Source organism: Stegastes partitus, unplaced genomic scaffold (assembly GCF_000690725.1).
Source record: "Stegastes partitus isolate 25-593 unplaced genomic scaffold, Stegastes_partitus-1.0.2 Scaffold168, whole genome shotgun sequence".
Lineage (NCBI taxonomy): Eukaryota > Metazoa > Chordata > Actinopteri > Pomacentridae > Stegastes > Stegastes partitus.
This window is the reverse complement of record NW_007577899.1, coordinates 273,681-293,841: the sequence shown is the minus strand read 5'-3', so window position 1 is coordinate 293,841 and position 20,161 is coordinate 273,681. Positions and strand designations below refer to the sequence as shown.

General features: G+C 39.9%; 2 protein-coding genes across 5 annotated transcripts in view; both read right to left on the bottom strand.

Annotated features, from left to right (window-relative positions):
* slc12a6 (solute carrier family 12 member 6) overlaps positions 1–10,827 on the bottom strand; it is a 32,055-nt gene extending 21,228 nt beyond the window's left edge. For 3 of the 4 annotated variants that reach the window (XM_008279699.1, XM_008279703.1, XM_008279700.1), the window contains exons 1-4: positions 10,821–10,827; positions 6,983–7,784; positions 801–895; positions 13–141 (exon numbers count right to left, since the gene is read on the bottom strand). In XM_008279699.1, the coding sequence (XP_008277921.1) occupies positions 13–141; positions 801–895; positions 6,983–7,211 (453 nt within the window). In that variant the 5' untranslated portion in view covers positions 7,212–7,784; positions 10,821–10,827. Of the gene's footprint in view, positions 1–12; positions 142–800; positions 896–6,982; positions 7,785–10,820 lie in introns of those variants that run through there. The other variant, XM_008279702.1, reaches the window with a different exon arrangement.
* Positions 10,828–11,985: 1,158 nt separating this feature from the next.
* nop10 (NOP10 ribonucleoprotein homolog (yeast)) lies at positions 11,986–13,902 on the bottom strand. Its single transcript, XM_008279698.1, has 2 exons — positions 13,704–13,902; positions 11,986–12,436 (listed from the first exon to the last, which is right to left on the bottom strand). Exons 1-2 carry the CDS (start codon positions 13,755–13,757, stop codon positions 12,296–12,298), a joined length of 195 nt encoding a protein of 64 aa, XP_008277920.1. The 5' UTR covers positions 13,758–13,902; the 3' UTR covers positions 11,986–12,295.
* Between the last annotated feature and the right edge of the window lie 6,259 nt (positions 13,903–20,161).

The window sequence follows — 20,161 nt, the reverse complement described above, 5'->3', positions numbered from 1 at the left end:
GGTCTTGTATACCTTGCTGGCTTTCTTCTTCTCACCGATGCTCTCGGCCTCCTCATGCTCCTTGGCGCCCTGCGTCAGGTTGGTGTAGTTGGCCAGACGACTAAGAAGAGATGACACCTTTGGTCGAGTGTCCATCTCCTCCTGTGGGTTGAAGAAGACGAGAGGAGAGGGGAATGAAGGATGGTAGAGGGAGATGGCAAAAGGTGAGAGAGAGGGTAGAAACAGATGAAAAATGGAGATGGACAGTAGGGGCAGAGCAGAGGGAAGGAGTGAGATAGTCAGGGGGTAAAGAAAGGGCAAAGAGATGAAGAGAGAGAAGGAAGAGCAGAAAGAAGACAAAGAGCAGAACAGGGTATAGAAATGTCAGGGAGGCAGGAAAGGAATCAAGAACAGAGAGCAAGTGGGTGCAGAAGATAAAAGATGTGAACAGAAGAAATGAAGGGCAACAGAAAGGAGATAAAACAACAGGAAATTGAGGAGACAAAGAGGCCTATTGAACGGCTCAATAAAGAAGTGGGAGAGAAAAGGCTTCTTTTTTTTTCTTTTCAGGGAATTTAGCAATCTATAAAAACTGAAATTATCTCCACCCACCAGCCAAATGCTGGTTATTTTTGGCTCCAGTTTGGCAGACAAACTGGTAAATAGCCGAACACCACTTGGAGCTTTTTCATATTTTTATCCATGTCAAACATGATTTTTAGGAAAGCAGCAAATACTGTCACAAGAAAAAGCAAAGTATGCAGAATACGGTTAAAATGTGTTTGTGTAAGATGAAGTTTGAGCAACACTGTGCTTCGAACCTCAAATAAGGCCAAGTTTCTGTCATAGAAGTCATCGTCGTCCACCCCATGAGTGTTGTTGATGTACACGCTGGAGATTTTGGAGTTTCCATCACCTAGACAGAGAACAAAAGAGATCATAAACAAGAAAGGAAGAAATACAGAAATACAGAGAGAAGAAGAGAAGGAAAGAATGACTCTGCAGGAAACTATCTTTAATGCGACTGGACACACTGTTGACCACTTCCATCACCGTCACCATGACTTGGTGGGGTCGAGTTGCACCCAGATTCATTTCAACTTTGTCTCCTATAGATACGCACGCACAGTTTGATGCAGCAGCCACCATGTCACCAGTTCAGTTACGCCTCAGTCAGCACAGACCGCTGCATCGGCAGCACCTGAGTCAGCAACATCACTTCCCTCCTGCTCCGCCACACTCACGCTACTGGCAGCAAGCAGCCGTGCACACAGTTACACTTCATAGAAGGACACTCGGACAGGACTTGAGACTGACAGCAAAAAAAGGAATGAAGAAAAATGAGGCAATGTGCTGGCTCGGTTGACTTGTGCACTAACTTATTGTGTGATGTGTGACGGACTCGTTGTTATCCTTCTTTTCTCTTTCATGTCAGCTTGTTCATTAAATGTACTGATGTAGAAAACATAATGCTTCTCTATCACGTAACTGTACTGGGTCACCACATGAGTGATTGATGATGAGATGAGAAACCCTAATTCCGGCTTTCATTTTTTTCTTTTTTTAAATACTGAATGCTTTCACCTCCTCAGGTCTTTAAATTGGCAGAACAGCACACAACTTGTCTTCATAATCCGTGACGAGAGGGTGCAGATATACCTCGATTCAATTTCATCCAGGAATGCTGAGAACATCTGCTTTGCACTGTAACCATGAATGAATACTTTACAGTCCAGGCAGAAGACTGCATGACCCACCAACTGGTGAATCCCAAACTGCATCAGCAGCTTTCACCATCTTACCAGCAAAGTCCATTTTTAGAACAGAGCATCAGCTGGTTACATGCTGAGAAAAAAAAAAATCAATAGCCATAAAAGAGAAAAAAAAAAACAGCATTTGGCTGGTGGGTGGTGACTTCCCATCCTGTTCTCAGGCTTTCATTTGGCCAAAGATAGTGAGTGTGAAACTGACTCCACACCAGCAGAAACAACTTGCTGGTTAATATTCAGTGGTTGAAGCATGCTGGTGTTGTGGGGGGAAAAAGAACTAGCAACCTAATCAGGCCATTTCTTCAAATATCCAGAATGGTTCTTAATTCACAGCGTATTTACTATAAACCTGCCGTCTACACTTGCAATACTTCTGATTTTAAATAGTTTTTACAGTGATTTTTGCATCAAATAAAAAAATGTGTTTAGCATAAAACCAGACACATATCAGCAAAGCATGCACACGCTCAGACCTGAGATTTCCCTGACGTCATGTTTAACACCAACCTGCTGATCAGGACAATCAAGATTCACATGCTTCTGCTCAGTCTGGCTGACATGACTGCTGCCTGATATCATCACATCCACCTGACACTGGAGTCACAACAGGACTTCATTCGTTGTTTACAGGAGAGCAGTTGTCAATTAATTTGTTTCCTGATACTGTATTACAACTTTTTAACTGTTTGACATTTTATAGATTAAACAGGAAATCAGCTGGCAAAATAATTTATAATGAAAATATTTAGTTAGCGTCCCTCGTCTTAAGTCAGTTTTAAAATAAGTTTATAAATTTTAAGGATCCAACATCTCGACTGTGAATATTTTTTTCTGATCTTGTACTTTGAGAAGATCTAACAGACATTTTTCACTATTTTTTGGCATTCTGTTATAAACTATGTCATTCTGTGCTTGTAGTTCATTTACAGATTTTTTCATAACTATGACTACTTGTTGCTTCTATAAAATACAACGCAGCATAACTGTTGTCTTCCTTGTCCAGTCTGTGTCACTTGAGCCCGTCTGCAGAGTGACAGCCCCACCCTAAGCTCTGATATCAGCCAACATGAGTCTTGTGTTTAATGTCCGAGACCCATCATCTGTGATGGGAAAACATTAGATTTCCACACAGACAGACAAAAATATGCATCTGGCTAATAGTTCAGTTACAAAATCCAGGGTGTCTCCTGCTGCTGAGAGGTCAGTCAGCTGAACATGGTTTCTTTTAATTAAACATATGTAAAAATAGAAATAAACAAATCCATTTCAAAGAAGTTTTGTAATAGAGTTTCTGTTGTTGTAAATTTTTACTCCAATTTTTTTTTATGTTACTGCAAATACATTTCAATTCCAAATATCAGCCTCCATGACTACTAATAATCAGTATTCGAGTCAGTCAGCTGATAAAATGTGACTTGACTCAGGGACTTTAACTGAAAACTCAAAATAAGTTTTGATTATTTAAATCGGCCAGAGACATTCCAAAGAGCAGACTCACTACTTTATGAATCATGACAAGAAATCTATGGGATTAATCCATAAGTGCAAAGCTGGTGCTTGTGTGACACAAGTCCATGTTCTATTTTTTAGTCAGAAATAAACTTTTACAGCAGTTTTTATCAGATTTTGCTAGTTGTTCTATATTGTGTCTCAGTGACTGTTGAAACGGAGGTTATGGTTGTGTTCCTATTCATTTAGATAGGAGCCTGGTGTTGTTAGGCCAAACTAACTTTCCACATTGCTGCCAAGTAGCAAGATTTGCTTATAAGAACTTTGTTTTGGCCTAAAAAAATCTACTGGTTGAGTTATAGATACAAGCATGCTCCTCTGCAAATGTCAGAATTTAGAAATAAAGTTTGCCAATATATCAGTAAAAATACCATCTGATCCTTTAAACTTCCAAACATCGTTACTGGTGCTAACCACAAAAATCAGCTCTCAGTTAGGAAACAATCCCAACTGAAAACTGTTCAGAAAAACCAGTGAGGGACTACTGCTGTCCTCTCAGTGCCTCAGCTGTTGAGCTGCAGCGTTTACACCCAGCTCAACACAAGGAAACACAGCTGTTCCCCAAGAGGAGTCCTCCACCTGAGATTTCCACACCTGAGTATGATGCCTTTTTGTGCGTGTGAGCAACCAGTGAAGCAGAAAGTTGCTGCAGCCAGATGCATCCGACTGTGGACTGTATGCACATCAACTTCAGTAGCTAACTTTATTGGTGTCAGAAATAATGGATCGTGGAGCATTTGACCTTTCTGAAAATAACTCCACTCTTCCTGCCTCCTTTCCTCTTCATCGCCTTTCAGGACTTTGATTCATTCACTTCAACAACAGCATTTTTCTTATCAGCATGCTGCTTTTCTATTTCATCCGAGACAACTGCTCTGCTATTTCTGCTTCTTTTTCCTTTTTTTCTTTTTAGAGTGGGCGAGACACAGAGAGATGGACGGAGAAGCCGTGCAGCCTTTGTTTCTCTGTCTCAACAACCACTGCATCACAACAACCTGATCGAAACTCAATCGGATTAACTGGCTCGATTTCTATTTATGGAAGCTTATTAAAGGAGGTGGGGCATCCTTACTACTGCAGCTGCTTAAGTGGATCAGTGTGGCTAATACAGTTACATCTCTCCACAGTTATAACCCCCTGTTGAGCCTGTGAATCAGCACAGCTATTCTTAAACACTTTAGGAGAGTGGATTATTGCACACAATATGACAACCGCACAGTCAAATTAGTCAGAGGAAAACTATTTACTATTTTCCTCATTTAATTATCTGGACTCCCACACATTCTCATGTCAAACTGCACTCGCCAGATGTAAAGCTTTACCTGTTAAACTGAGTCAACATGAGACGCTTTCTGCTCTGAGCTACCATTAAGTAAAAAGTGAATCACTGAATCTATCCTGTAGGTGGGCTGAAAACAGCAGTGGAGGAAGTGGAACCTACACTGTGATCACAGCAGATGACAGCACCCCTAGAGTTCTGTCACGTCTGCTAACCACAGTAACGGAAAAGCTGAACTGTTGCTCTGCTGCTGCGCAACTGAAAACCTAGACACCAAATGGAGAGCTTAATAACCCCGAGAGCCATAAAACACTTAAAAACTAGAGTTTGAAACTTGAGATATGCAGAAGGATCATTCTAAAAATGTTTTGCTTCCCATAAAAGCAGCATTTTGGACAAAGAGCAGTTTAAAACTTCACAAGCCTGAATATTTTTCTTGTTCAATGGGAACCTCTCTGACTGGTTCCTTCCTGGGAATTGGTTGCACAGGAAACCAGCATCAGTTTGTGCTGCTGGACTATCTTCATGCAGTCAAACGAATGCAAACAGGCAAACCTAAGGGTATGATAATACACTTAACTGATCACAGAATCATGAGTCAGCATAGCTAGTGTGTCACCTGTACTTGAACACAGCATCGATAACTAATTTCACAGGATTGGTGTAAATTCCTGCATTAAAACTGTAACTAATATGTGATACTAAATTGTGTTTAAACAAAAATGTGGTGTCTAATGCAATGCTTGGACGACACAATATGCGTGTTTGCTGAGGTGCTCACTGTGTCAGATTAAGCAATTACAGATTCAAAATTCTGGCTGTGAGACATACAGACTGGCACGCTACACAAAGGTCCCTGACCAATCACAGCTTGCCGTCTTTCATGGCATAAGCAAGACGTGTTCACATACTATAAGCTCCAAATGCCACACAAACCCAGACATTGTGTAACAGAGTCAGGAAACAGCACAGTAAATGCCCATGTTCACTGTAGCCCTTCTGTGATATTTTAATGACAAAAAAAGAGACTCAACGACGTGGATGAACATAGAGTCAGGTGACAAATTAAAGGCTGGAACCATGACCCCCACAGAGAGGGGTCTGGTGGATCTATTACGCTATGGATTTGCATCGATGCATTTTGTTTGTTTGGTTTGGGTCCACAAGTCCCTTTAGAGTAAAAGGTCTCTACAAATCAGCACAGAGTTGTTTTGAGTGATCACCGTTATCATATAATGGACTCTGACGGGAGTCGTCCCTACGACGGGGCATGAAGGGTCCCATAATGGTTTGATGAAAATGATGTCAATCAGGCCTTGGCCCTGTGGCCTTCACAGGCACTAGAGCTCAACCCAAATGAATGGGAGACTTCAGACCGACGTGTTTGACAGTGCTCTCCATCACCATCGTTAAAGCCCAGATGAGGGAATATTTTTAGGAAAATCTTGTTCATCCCTCCAATCAAGTTCTATAGACTTGGAGAATTAATGTCACGGCACACAGACAATGTTTTGGTGGCAGGAGGGGGCCAAACAACTTAATAAAACACTTTTCATATTTTTTTTAATTTGTCACCCATCTGTAGCTTCACACACAAAAAAGAAAAAAACACAGATGCTTGTATCATTTAACCAATTTGATTCCAGCAAAGCAATCAAAAACTAACACATAATGCATCTCTCTTTCCTGATCAATATGGAGCATAAATACTTCTGTATACATTGAGGCTCAAATAACATACTTTTCAAAATACACTCCGCATTAAACAACCTGTATTTACTACATTTAGAGGGTGTCATATTTCTTATCATGCCAATTCAAATTGTTGAGTCTGACTTTAACCAAAAACATAAAAGTTATCTCAATGATCGTGCACGTTCATTAGCAATGTTTTAAACTGTAGAAACTCATGTCACTGCTTTGATTCAGCTCCTTTATCTGAGACGCTGTACACAATGTCTTGTTTTAGGCAGAAATCTCAAAAATTTCTGCCAAATTTTTATGGCAATGTGACTCTCTGACCATTACAGGACTCAAAGGATTGAACCCAAATCCAACAGCATTCTCTTGTTGCAGTTTTTGGGACATTTTCTCACAAATGCCGTAGCTTTTTCTTCAAACTGAAGCCGAAATGCCAAGGCAAACAAAGTAAATCTGTAAAGAGGTGAGGTAAGGTGCGGTATTACATGTCTTTTCTCCCGGAGGACAGGCTGATTGTCATGTCTCAAACACAGGGATTAAGTGGTGGATTCACTCTCTGTTGCAATGTAAGTACTAGGATTAGATACAAGCCAGCACCAGGACAGGTGTGTGATCTGCTGGTAGGAACCAGGCAGTTCTTCGGTTAACCATGAAATGTTTAAACATGCTTTGGGAGGCCTGTTGTAAACATGCTGTCACCGCAGTAACAACACACTACGTCTGTGTGGATGTGTGTGTTCCTCACCTTGTTCTATGCTGCTGTGCTCCGGCGTGTCAGCCCCTCCTCCTGCTGCTGTAGCGGCCGTCGTCCCGCCTCCCGACGTCTCGCTGAGCGGGTCACTCCGATTGACGCTCTCCCTGGAGCCGAAGCGCACACGGGCGCCTGAGCGGGAGCTGATGTCAGGCGATGTGTCGGTCAGGCCCGGGAGGTCCTCGGCCTTGGTGGGCGTCACGGTGAAGCGCACTGATGCCATGGCAACTCACTTAGGAAAGGTAGAGGTTGAGGGAAGGGGTACTGTTGGGATGCAGGAGAAGAGGGATGGGGTAGGACGAGTCACGGACTAGCTAGGAGGGCTGTGCTCACCTGAGCTGAACTAGGCTAGGCTATCTCCCAGTTGATGCTGAGGTAACGGCGGCCTCTACAATTAGTTCTTTTGCTGCTGCAGTTCTCCATTGAAGCAAGCTGTTTGTTTTGCACCAGGCATATGAAAGAAAAGGTACAACTGGCCTCTTTGTAAGCCAACAAGTGTCAAAAATCTTTCTGGATGACCACTATAATGTGTCAGTGTGTAGTATACCAGTTTCAACCAGCTATCAGTTATAAGTAGGCATACACAAAGAGTCGAGTATGTCACTTTTTACAATTTCAATCTAAATCTTTAGAGAGTATTTCTGTTCTGTACAGTTTCTTTCTACCTGTACTATGTCTAGATTGCTATGGTGCAGGACAGTAATCACAAAGTGTACTGAACTCGTCTTTTTGTCTTTTGTTTCTCAAACAAATAGAACTAAAATTGATCTGGCATGAATCTTGGAGATAAAAATGTCTATATACCAGTGTCACCCATCAGTAGTCACAGCCAGGGCAGAAGTGGTGGGACAGAAAGTCATCGGTGCAGTAAGGGATAAGGGAGAGGATGGGAGAAAAATATAAAGCAGAAATTTAATTTATATGCCAACAACTGTCCTCCATTTTTGTCAAAAGGAACACTGCATCCTAAAAAGTAAGTAAGCAACAGGTACTGTGATTTAAAATTTAAAAAATGAAAAACTGCTCAAATCTCCACACGTGTCTTCAACATTTAATTTGACTTTCTCCTTTTTAAGATCTAGCAGTTGGATATCTGAGTCAATCTGTGTCATGGGTTTATTCGTGAAGACAAGCAAGTTTAAGACAGCTTTACAGTCCTTTGTTAGACCATGAAACAAATTCATGCACAGAATAAAACCGAACAAGGAGCACTGTGACTCCAGCTTTGGCTTCGTTCTTTTTCACTCTGAGTCTACGTCTGTGCTTCTAAAATTAACAGACCTTTCCATAGAAAAAAAAGTCAAGAAAAAGCGGCTACACTGAATATTACAGTCTTACTGACTATGATGAAGTTTCACAAGTTAAACTCCAGGAAAACTATGTCTCATGAATCATCCTTCCACTACAACATGCCTGCTCCCTCAACCAGGGAGGTGTAAAACAGTAACCTGTTGTCTTATGTTACTTCTAAGTGCAAAGTCGACTGATTTACTCCCTCATTTCAGGGAACAAAAGTGACAAGACAGGTGGATGCAGCTGAATTGTTGTTTTAGCTTGGTTTAACATTCAATTATTAAAGGAGAGCGGTTCCAACCGGTTGGGCCAGTAGCTACTGGCTGTTTTCTCTCGCTCTGCATGCAGAGGCATGGTTCTTTTTTTTTTTTTTTTAGTCTTGCCTGCCTCGCAGTCTTTGTCTGTCCACATTTAGAGGTGGACAGGGAAGCGAAAGCGAGGCTGGGTAGAGGGGTTTCACAAAGATAAAGAGCCCTACGATACTTGTTTTTCATGTTTAACTTGAAAAGCATCTCCCTGGGAAGAGGGCGTGGGGTTATTTTCATAAACCTCCAGCTACACTGGGCTGACTCAGTAGGGAAGCATGGGCCCTCTATACACAATGCAGGCAAGAAAACCTGCGGGAGTTACTATTTGTCTAGACAAACACATTCCCACCTAGAGATAATGTGACAATCAGTCTTCATTATACCTCAACTGTATGTCTTTGGACCTACGAAACCAGAGGAAACTTGCAACCTTCTCCCAGCCAGCTCAGTTTGACATCTACATTGAACTGTACCATAGTCACACAAATGTAGTCATGTATCTTGATTCAGTTTGTTACCCATCACTGACACGGACATCACAGTTTGTCCTCTTGTGACACCGAGGCAGTGGTGTTTCCTTCAGCACAGCAGACATTTGCTCTAGCTTACATGCAGATTTAGTGACCATAAAAGCTTAACCACACTTATGGTCGAAGCACTAATATTAGCACGTGACAGGATGCAGACCATTTTGTTCTCCTTTCTGATAATTCAGCTCTGATTTTTGCCTTTTAGGTCACACATTCTGCATCTTGGGCAAATATTATCCACTTCAGCTGCACATATAGAACTACAATACTTAACTGATTAGTTGTAAACTATTACATGAATCGCCAACTATTATAATAATCAATGAATTGGTTCAAGTAATTAAAAATTAACAATAGAAATCCTCTGATTCCAGCTTCAGAAATGTGACTATTTTCTGGTTTGTTTTTCTCCTCTATGACAGTAAACTGAATATTTATGGGGGGAAAAAACAAGACATTTCTCATATGGGGCTTTGGGAAACACCAATCGACATTCCTCACAATTTTCTGACATTTTATAGATAAAAAATAAATCAATACAGAAAATATTTCAGAGATCAATTACAACAAAACTAAGGTTGCAGCCTTAGATACAAAGCTGTATCACAAGTGATTGCTTTGTAATGCGCTGCATGCCACAGAATCAATGATGGGTAATCCCAAATCACAGCAACTGATAAAGCATCACAAACAAATACACCCATTAATGACAGATCAATACCGTGTGATCTAATGTCACCTGGGTCTTACCCTATTATCTCTAGGCTGTTTTGACTCTATCTTGTAATAAAGGAATTATAACTGAGGTTCTAATTCTCTGATGTAAACGTGTCCGTTGAGAATGCAATTTTAATGGGTGTCAAATCATATTAAGCTCACATTTTTTTCAGCAGAGATATCAAAGAGGTATAACCACCTCTAATTTAAAACACCACATCAAAGAATTAAAACTGGTTCCCAGTTTATTGTTAAATCGTTATTATCCGTCTATGTTAGGGGGTTAATGCAGTATTAATCAGTGGGATTCAAGAACAGAGAAAAATCATTTTCAAATAACAAAAATGCTCTGATTAATCCCGACCATCAACTTATGAAGACCCGGTGGATGCTGATGATGCTCGCTCTGCTAACCACCACTCAGTTGCCATTCTAAGCCAATTAAGCTAGCCATAATAATTCTGGCTTGAACCGGTCAGTCAACGCCTCTCAATATTAATGTACAGTCAGAGCTGGCGTTATGATAAAATTATGTGCAGATGTGGTTTTAAACTTGACCTTCGATAACATTATTGTGACAAAAGCAATGCGGCATCTGTGTGAAGCTGCGGTTAAAACGTTACGTTTTCGAACCGGCTACAATGAGAAAGGCGCGCAGTTAATTTAGGATAAACTGGCGAAGTAATTAGCCTGCTATCGACAAAGTTGTGGTTGTCGTTAAAATTCGTCGTACTATAACAAAGAGCAGCATGTGAAGCACCGAGCCATCACTCGGGTAGCTATAGGGACAAGGGGGTGTAACGGCTGAGGTGGTCGCAGGCGGTCGCTGCAGTCGGTAACAGCTAGGCGAAGCTAGCGTTAGCCAGCGGCTAGCCACGCCGCCGATAAACTGTCAACTCCGCGGACCTCCAGCTATCTCACTGACAGCGACAAATGCCCACTGAAAATCCCAAACCGGACACATTAGTCACACGAAACGCATACCTGGCTCAAGTTTCCTATGAAGAACGTCTCCACCATATGGCTGTTTTCATGTACATCTGGGAAGATTTGGCTCGTCTCCCAGGTTTTCTCGGCACTTTTTGTCCAACCGACCCAACAAAAAATATGCGAGTGCGTCTGTCAGGTCCTATTTGTCTTGCCGTTGTTCCAACGGTAAGCGCATGCGTAGTAACAGAGGGGCAGTTACCATCATAAGGGAAATGTAGTCCATACAGTTAGTTTAATGCTTTTGAAAAGAAAAAATATTTCAGTTATTTCAAACTGATTTTTTATTTTATTTTTTTTTAATCTTAGATCAAATGATTTGTAAATGACACTTTAAACAGAAATATACAGTTACAAACAACAGTTACTTATTATTCTAGTAAATAAACTGAAATATAGTTTTACGCTTCCCACAATTGTACTCCACTACTTTTCAGAGTAACATATCACACGTTTTACTTCAGTTTATCTATTCCTTGATATGTTTAAATGTCTCCAGTCCACTGAAATAAAGTTTTTTCAAACTCACCTTGAGTGTTTGGATCCAAACATTTTTATGCCTTTGCCTTTTTAGAGATGGTGTCTTTCATTCACCTTCCTTTACATATATCCAACAGATTGTTTATTTTTAAATAAGATTGTACATATCAAAAACAGCATCATAACCTTAAAAAAATAATTTACTGTGTACGATGAGTCGTGCTTCACATGACTTTTGCCCTGTGACCCCATAAGGACTTGCAAGGACTTCCACAGGAGTTTAATTTTAAAAAACTGTCTGAGATCTAAAAAGGTAAAAGCCCACAAACTGAATGCAATTTTAGATCAGATAAATACAATTTTGTTTTGTTCCTTCCTCTTTCTTACCCTTTTAATACATTTAATGGCTGCAGTTTGTTGCTTCCCCAAAAGTCATGATTTAATACGGCATCTCTTGCTATACGAGGTGAGCTGGTTGTAAATAAATCAGTCATAAATCTGTCGTCTGTCTGTTTTTGTGTGTGAAGCTCAAATGGGGATGGATACCAAAACAGCATTGTCCTCTATGTTTATCCAAAATCTCCTATAGGTGATAGTAAAGCAAAAAGCATCTGATTTAAACCATTTTCTCTCAAACTAATCAGTGAGCCCTTCTATCCCCAATGAAAGTGTCTACATTTGATAAGTTTCACACTCTTTTATTCATTTTCTAGCCTGGATATTGTACCCAAAGGTACAACAAGTCAACAACAATCAACAAAACATCTATCTAGCATAAAAAAATTATAACAATACCCTCAAACAAATGTGAACAAATTACAACATGTAAAATAAGATCCATAACATCCAAGTTACAGCTGATCCAAGGTATGAACAGTCCCTGAAATTTGGGCCAGGAGTTTTCTTGCTCTTTGCTTTGTAGCATCATCTTCACCTCCATCTATCCTGCCAGTCTGATCTCCATCCATCCTCCCTCCTCCTCCACTGATCTCTCACAGAACCGGTCTGGGCTGCTGGGTGAGCAGGATGCTGAAGCGTTTCTTCAGCATCACTCGGTGTCGGGAGAACTTGTCGTCTGGGGAGAAACGAGCCGGGTGGGCCGAGCTGGTGGGCAGACCCTCAGGATTCACCTTCTGTTGGTGACAAAGATGGACAGAAAAAGCAGAACAGTTTGGTTGATCTCTGACTTACTTGATAAATGTGTATTACCCTGCCCTCAAACCTCCTGCTGCTGTAAAGTAAAAGCAAAACCAAAACACACACGTATAATATACTTCAGTCCCTGTGTTACAGAGACCTTCATTCATAACATAAACACTTTTTATCATATTGTTTTAATGTGTGAATTTTTGCACAACATTATTATTCAGTGAACTCAATCCTTGTATATGCTAATTACAGAATTACCTATCTGCTGTATAACACAACTCAAATTGCATTAAACCTTCCTCTGTATAGGTGCCGCTACAATTATATTGCACTCTTTTGATAAGTTCCTTTTATGTAATAAGTTATATCACCCCACATGCCTTTTTTATGGCTACTTGATGCTTGAATTTCCCTCAGGATTAATAAAGTATCTATCTATCTATCTATCTATCTATCTATCTATCTATCTATCTTAAAGATGGTATATTCTCATCATCTCACAACTCTCTTTTTCCTCTGTTATTTGCTAGTAACATGTACATTTTATGCACAAAATAGAGGCTATTCAAATGTTCTGGGCCATCTGAATTATGATTTGTTTTTGTTTTTTTAACAGTTCCAACACATGTTTTTAAACCTAACTTTTGCACGTATGGAGCTATTGTGCGATTGGTTTCGTGTCAGTTAGAAGATATAATCATGTAATCATAGCCCTTAACTGTAATCAGTTAATAGCTATGATTAAATCATTAAACAAGGTAAGGCAACATAATAATCAGACAAAGAGCCCTTTAACAGCAAATCTGAACCAACAGTGGGGCCAGAATAGCAACGTGGGAAAACAGCCACACATTTTTACGGATAAATGATTTGCGTCCTCTCCCCCCTATTTGATTAAATTGAATACTCTGGGTGTTAATTCGCCATATAAACAACAGATTTAATCCACCGTTTCAGATATGCAACGAACAAAATAGGCTTATTAGATGATCTAACGACCTCTCTTTGATAACATTTGCTCTTATTATTAGCACGTCGAAGTTTATTAGGTCTTTGTTTCTGATAACCTCTGAGTTTCAAAATAATTTCTTGTCCTCAATTAAAAGTAAACTTGCAAGATTAAACAATAAGTACGTCTCAGGCTGGTTGGCTACCATTTAAATGCGTCAACAGGCTCAAATGAAACACCAGAACACGTTTCTACAGAGAACTGCTGAACACGGAGGCACGTAAACACAACGTTAGCATTACCTTCAGAGTGTAGACTCTGTCTCCGTTCTCGTTCAGGTAAAACTGCAGGAACATGGCGACGAAAAGGTGTTTGTCTACCCTCAGGGATTAAAAAGAAATGTCGAAGTTTGTTTAAAGTCCGAAAAGTTTGCAGACAACAACTTCTTTTCCCTCTGAATTCCACGTGCGGTGAAGCTTGTTTCCGCAGAGCTCATATCCGGGTCATCGGTCAGAGCGCACTGCATCCTGGGAGATGGAGTTTGTAATGTTACGCTGATTTTTTTTTTCTTCATTTTTCCCCATTTTATTTTATTCATACTCTTTTGTTGAATTGGTTCGTTGTTTTTTTTTTTTGATTAACCAGTTCAGTAAGGATTCTTAAAAAAAAAAAAAAGAAAGAAAGAGAGAGAGAGAGAGAGAGAGAAAAAGTGAAAATTAACAACGGTACTGAATTTAGTTGCCATGGAGATGCTCACTTACTATCATCTGACATAATAAAAGGGACTTTTGTATTAGAAATGTGTATATAAATAAAATACTGCTAAGTGTATGTTATTGTTGTTTTTTATTTATTTATTTATTTATTTATTTATTTAAACCGCTTAGGAAAACAGAAAGAAATTTATTAAATTAAATATGGAATAACTGGCTACTCTAGATTTCTTTATTCATCATCACCAACTGAGAATTTTGTGTTGCTTCATAAAACAACACATTCCGACTCAGCAATTTCCTATAAAAAATAATTTAGTGAGCACATACATGACAATAAACTGCAAACATGACAGCTATGTACTGTAAAAATAAATAAATAAAATAATAGTAATATTTTTTCTAAAAGAATTTTAAACTTCAGTTCTTGAGAGTTTATTAGGTTTGGAATGTTTATGTGGGCAAAACATTTAAACCTAAATAAAGTTTATTTTTGAATTGGACTGAGCGATGAACACACGGTTAGACTGATCATCTACAAAAGAAAGGTAAGACCAGTGAGATCTATTCCATCAAACTCAAATGTGCATTATTTTAATTGTTTGCACTGAGAGTTGAATCTTTAGCCTATGAAAAAAAATAGTATTGGTTTGGTTTACATACGTGCTGAAATGTGCATTAGTTCATTCTGAAAGATAATCAACGTTTTATCCAATCAGAAAAGTATACGTTCACAGGAGATCACTGTCATACTGTGGTGTTCTAGACAGTGTAAACTTGTAGGCTGCATGTCTGCTGGGTTTTAATAAAGTATGTGGTGTGAATGTATAATATAACAGTTCATTTGTTCGAAGTGATTCATTCAAGTATTTATTTAACATAGGTGAATCAAAAAAATATGACAAACACTGCATCAACCAGGAATGATATAAATCACAGCTTGTAAGTTCAACCTAATCCCATATAAAGTTCTCCAGTGTACATTAAATCACAACAAACATTAATTTGCATATACGTAGATGTGTTCTCTTTTTGCCTTTACTGCCATGTGTGCTGCTAGTGTTTCATTCTGTGATTTGATTTTCATTCATTCATTCATTCATTCATTCATTCATTCATTCATTCATTCGTTCGTTCATTCAATCAATCAATCATTTTTTAAATTTAAAGGCCACACCGTTCATGTTCAGGGGTGAAAACCAAATAGCGATGAAATACAGTTAAATGGCTGTAAGAGATGCATTTTAAAATGCTAAAAGTATAAGAATGAACAATGAGACAAACAGATAAAACAATGGAAACAATAAGAACAAATCAAAGATTTCAATTAAAAGGAATGACAGCTACAATCAATCTGAGCAGCAATTAAACCTTAGAAGTGTCTCAGTGGTGCTAATTTAACAGTCCATAGTCCAACACAAAAAAAGAAAACTCCTTCACAAAAGAAAACTGCTTCACAAAAGAAAACTGCTTCGACTATTCTTTCATCAGTAAATGAAGGAAAAATGTTTGATTTCTAAAAAACAGAATCCCAGAACAATTTTCTGTACAGAGACATTACAACATATCTATGCTCTTTTACTCCCCTTATTTAAAAGACTGAGTCAATAAATACTGTATGATTCCCTGCAGTTGTGCGTCAGGCTAAGAATTTATTTACAGATATTTTGGTTTTGTGGATAGTCTCAGGCAGATAAAAGAAAATCTTAGATTTTCTGGCCCGGAGTTTCTCTGCAAGTATAACCAGCATATAAACGCATGGTGTAATATTTTATTAAAATCTATTAATTAATCTGATTATTGTCCTTAAAAACACACCCCGAGAATGAAGTCAGTGGTTGAGAATTTGGTGCACAATTGACCAAAACAACTTTGGAACCTTAACAGTAGAAGTGACTTTTTTTTTTTAACTCTGTGTCTAAATCTGAAATGAAGACCATTTGTGGCCAACATTTATATAATGTTCTTGTTTAACATGCTGAGAAGCTGCCAAATTAAAAAACACTTGGATTTACCACCCCGTTCAATCCCTTATATTCCTCTGATAGTTACAAGAGGAAGAAGTGCAGAGATCATCGATGGATCCAGAAATGGCTTCCTCACCTGAACTCCAACCAAGCGACAGAGGTGACTGCGCTGAATCAGGAGCCCGGCCCTTTCCTCATTCCTCCCCACCTTACCCCCAGCTGCTTTCTGCTGATACATCTGCTCCACAAGAAGAGCACAAACTGTCACAACATGACCTTCTGATGAGGCCGGAAGCTATCAGTGGAGACGTACAGTGTCGTCCTCTGGGGCCTCGTCAGGCGAAGATGGAAACATCACCAATGTCTCCCACAGAGATGTTCACGAGGACAGGCCATTCTGAGCACATACAACCTCAGCTGAGTTTCCTCCCAGCTGTCTGTCCCTCTCCTCTCCTGACTCTATCACCTAATGCCAGGGTCCAGTTTTCTCCTCTTGTCCCAATGCTCTTATGTAGCCCCCTTTCTCCTCAAGCTGCCATCAGGATGAATACGAACTCTCATTCGCCTAATTCCATGTTTGCGTTCAGCCCCTGTTCCATCAGCAGCCCAGCAGAGCTCTGGTACCAGCCACATGTACCCAATCATTCTGACTGGTGCTTGTGTCCACAGATAGGGCCTGCTCATCAGAACTGCAGTCCAGACCTGTAAGAAATGCATAAATATACATACAGCAGATAACACAATATTACATTTACTGCCTCTGGAAGTCATTTAATTCTGATTGTCTCTGACTTTACAACAGGATCTGGAGCAGAATGACTCAGCAAGACAACAGGCAGTTGACGCTAACAGAAGGTCAGAGGTCAAGCGTTTAAATAAAATGACAGCTAAATAATGATTTTGGCTTATAAATGATATTACAGAAACTGTAATGATCTCTTAAGTTTTCATTTAGAGCAAACATCAAGTTATCTAGCTGTGATTCATGAGCAAATACCTGCAAAACATCTCCTGACAGGCGTCCTCCCTGCAGAACGCTGTAGAGAAAGAAACAGAATAGTTCAAAGTTTTCTTTTTTTTAAAGCTTTCTGTCTTCCTTCACAGGAGGACAGCAGACGAATGTTACACCTGTCGAGGCAGAACTACAAGAAAACATCAGAGACAAGGGAAGAAAAAAGTTCAAAGTTTCTCCGGGACTCCCTTTGGATGAAGAAGTGCTGGCAGAGAAGGCCTTTGAGGAATACATGGTGATCATGGACTCCCTCCGTCCTGAGGTACCCAAAACTGTGCTAACATATAAAATATTCAGACAATCATACCAATATAATGTGTCAAATGTCACTAGGAGAAGCTTGTAGACGAATAATTCCTATAACCTGTAACTAACTATAAATCCTAAATGTTTAATTAGAAAGTAGAAACACATCAAATTACCTTGAAAACAATCATTCGAAGGTCTTGTAAAGCTGTGTTTGTTCTGTAAACTGTAAACGCTCCGTCACTGCTGTTTCTCACTCTGCACAATGCAAAGGCCAAAGAAGCTAATGAACACGAGTCGGGCGAACCGGAGCAACTGGAGACAGAGAACGAGTCATTTCTGGCGTATCTGGATGAGCTGTGTGGTGATGAAGACTTTGTCAGAAACGTACGTCACCGCTGGCATTAATATCACATGTAAACCTTCAGATAAAAGTGTGATCCCATCATTAGATGAGTCGCAGCTTGCTGCAAAAAAGAAGCGGTTTTTAGAGTGAAAACCGTTCCAGTGTGTCATGGGTGATTGAATTGTCCTGTCTTAAGCTGGATTTACTGTTGTTGGGTAACACATGTGGGGAAACAGCTGTTTAAGCCACCAGTTTTTGAGCGTAATTGCTCAAATACTGTATTAAAGAACAGTTTAAGGTACTTCAGTATGTCATTTTAAGCCACTTTATTTCAGGAGGGGACAATCCACATTCATTTAATGTGCCAAATTTAACCTTGAAAGTTAGTTTTCTTCTGCAAGCCCCTTGGTGATATGTTAACTAAAACATTACAAGAAAAGATGCAAAAGTACACAGACACAGAACTTCTACTGCATCACATCAACCTGGCATTTAGTGTGTGAAACTTCAAATAACAATTCCAAGTCCAGTTAAGTTTTTACTACACTTAACCTACTTTTAAGGTCACTGTTTTCCTCTCTCTTTTTTGTCAGTTGAAAAGTTTTAAAGTTGAAGTAATTTGTTTTATTGTCTCTTTGTTCTAATTTGTGCCCATCTCGGTCCATCAGGTGGGCTCAGTACTGGATACCGACTTCCTGGACTCGCTCCTGTCCTCAGACAACGAACTCTTCGACACTTTTGCTCTTGAAGAACAAACGGTATCATGATGAATGTTTTTGTCTCTATGTTATGGTGCTTTGTTGTGTCGTGGAACATACAGTATTAGATCGGATAGCAGTGCAACATAAATCACTACGAGTAAATCTTAATTCTTTTCATCAATCTTTTTCTCTCAGGAGAGGTCATCGCTGAATACAGACTGCCTGGATTCCATCCTTCCCTCATACCTGGAGCCAGAGGACCTCATTCTTCTAGAAAATCTTGCAAACGAGGTAACATTGTCAGGAGCTACAACCTCACTGCTTTGGTAAAATAAGTAGAAGGACAGCAGCGAGGCAAAGAAATCATCTGAGGTCTCCAGAATAAAATATCTGTGCTATACGAGAAGAAAAAAAAGTAATATGTAGAGTATAAATACACTTTGAAAACGTTGCTCTTACGTGTCTGTTTATAGACTAAATCCTAGTCTTAGATCAGGTTGGTCGGTATACACGTGCATTTTCTGACAATCTGTGCTGAATCGTTGCTAATTTTAAGGACTTCCATTTGCATCCTGTGGAATGGATAAAGACAACAGATGCAATCCTGAAAGCAGTTTGAGATCCTGGTTTCATTTGGTGCTATGCTTTTCTGTGAAATCATCAAATTTTCTCTCTCAGAATTTTTTTCCCAACTTTCTTTCTCTTCCGTAAACCACCTTGTAACCTTCAGATAAGTGCTATAATGAAGTTCATATCATACGTTGGAATACTGTAAGTTGACATCAAAAAAGTCAGGATTTGTTCCCATTTTCCTTTTGTTTCACAGATGTTGGAGGGAAACCTACAAGAGCAACTACATCCACTCTCAGTCTCTGAAGAAGCTTCTGCAGTAACTTCATATACCAACGCAAGTCTACAGTCTCCCTCACACAATATGGGACTGCTGCCGACCGACACCACACCTGAAGGCCTGCAGAACCATCTGTTTCCATCCCTCCAGGAATACCAGAACCCCGTCAACACCTGGTGTCTTGCTTATCATTATGGCTCCTTTTTCGTGGACAAGAGTTTTGCTTCCTCGCCAGACACCAGTCAGATTTCTGATCATGATTATGTGTTGGCAGCGGTTCCTGCAGCCATGTTTCTTGCAGGTGGCATCTCAGTGTTCCAATCTCAGAACAGACCTCTAACTGCTGCCTCAGAGTGCCCCGCATCCTTCAGAGTGTCAGGGTCACTCGAGGATGTGACCCACCCAACCGAAGACGACCTTAACCATACACATCCTGCACCAACTACCCAGCTGGAGTCTTGCAATCTCCCAGCTGGTGGAAATGTATCAGACTTGGGGTCTGAAAAGCAGGCAGAAAGACTGCAAGTTTCTCAAGAACTTGCTGGTGTTTCCTCTGAGAGTGTGAGGTCGAGTCCGATGAAGAGACGCCGGCACAGATGTGTGGATTCTGAAGAGAGGGACGAGAGGGTAAATGAGCAATCAAAGGACAAAGAAATACTTAAATTAAGTCCGATGAAAAAGCACAAAGTGGCGAAGCAAAGAGGAGCTAAAGTCAACAGGAAACGGCACAAGGTGGAGAAATCTGGCTGCACTCTGCAACCAGCCTCAACGAGAAGTAAAACAACGGCAAAGAACTCAAAGGTATTAAATTCAGGTGGACGGAAAGAGAAGAAAAGAAAGAATAGGTCGTAAGTTGACCCACGGTTTTCCTTATGAGAGACGAAGAGCTGGTTGAAGAGTTATCTGGTGCAAATAAGACAACATG

Coding starts and splice junctions, on each gene's coding strand:
- nop10 (XM_008279698.1), bottom strand. CDS start 13,757: ATGTTCCTGCAGTTTTACCTGAACGAGAACGGAGACAGAGTCTACACT. Junction 12,437..13,703: donor ACAGAGTCTACACTCTGAAG/GTAATGCTAACG, acceptor TGTCACCAACAG/AAGGTGAATCCTGAGGGTCT.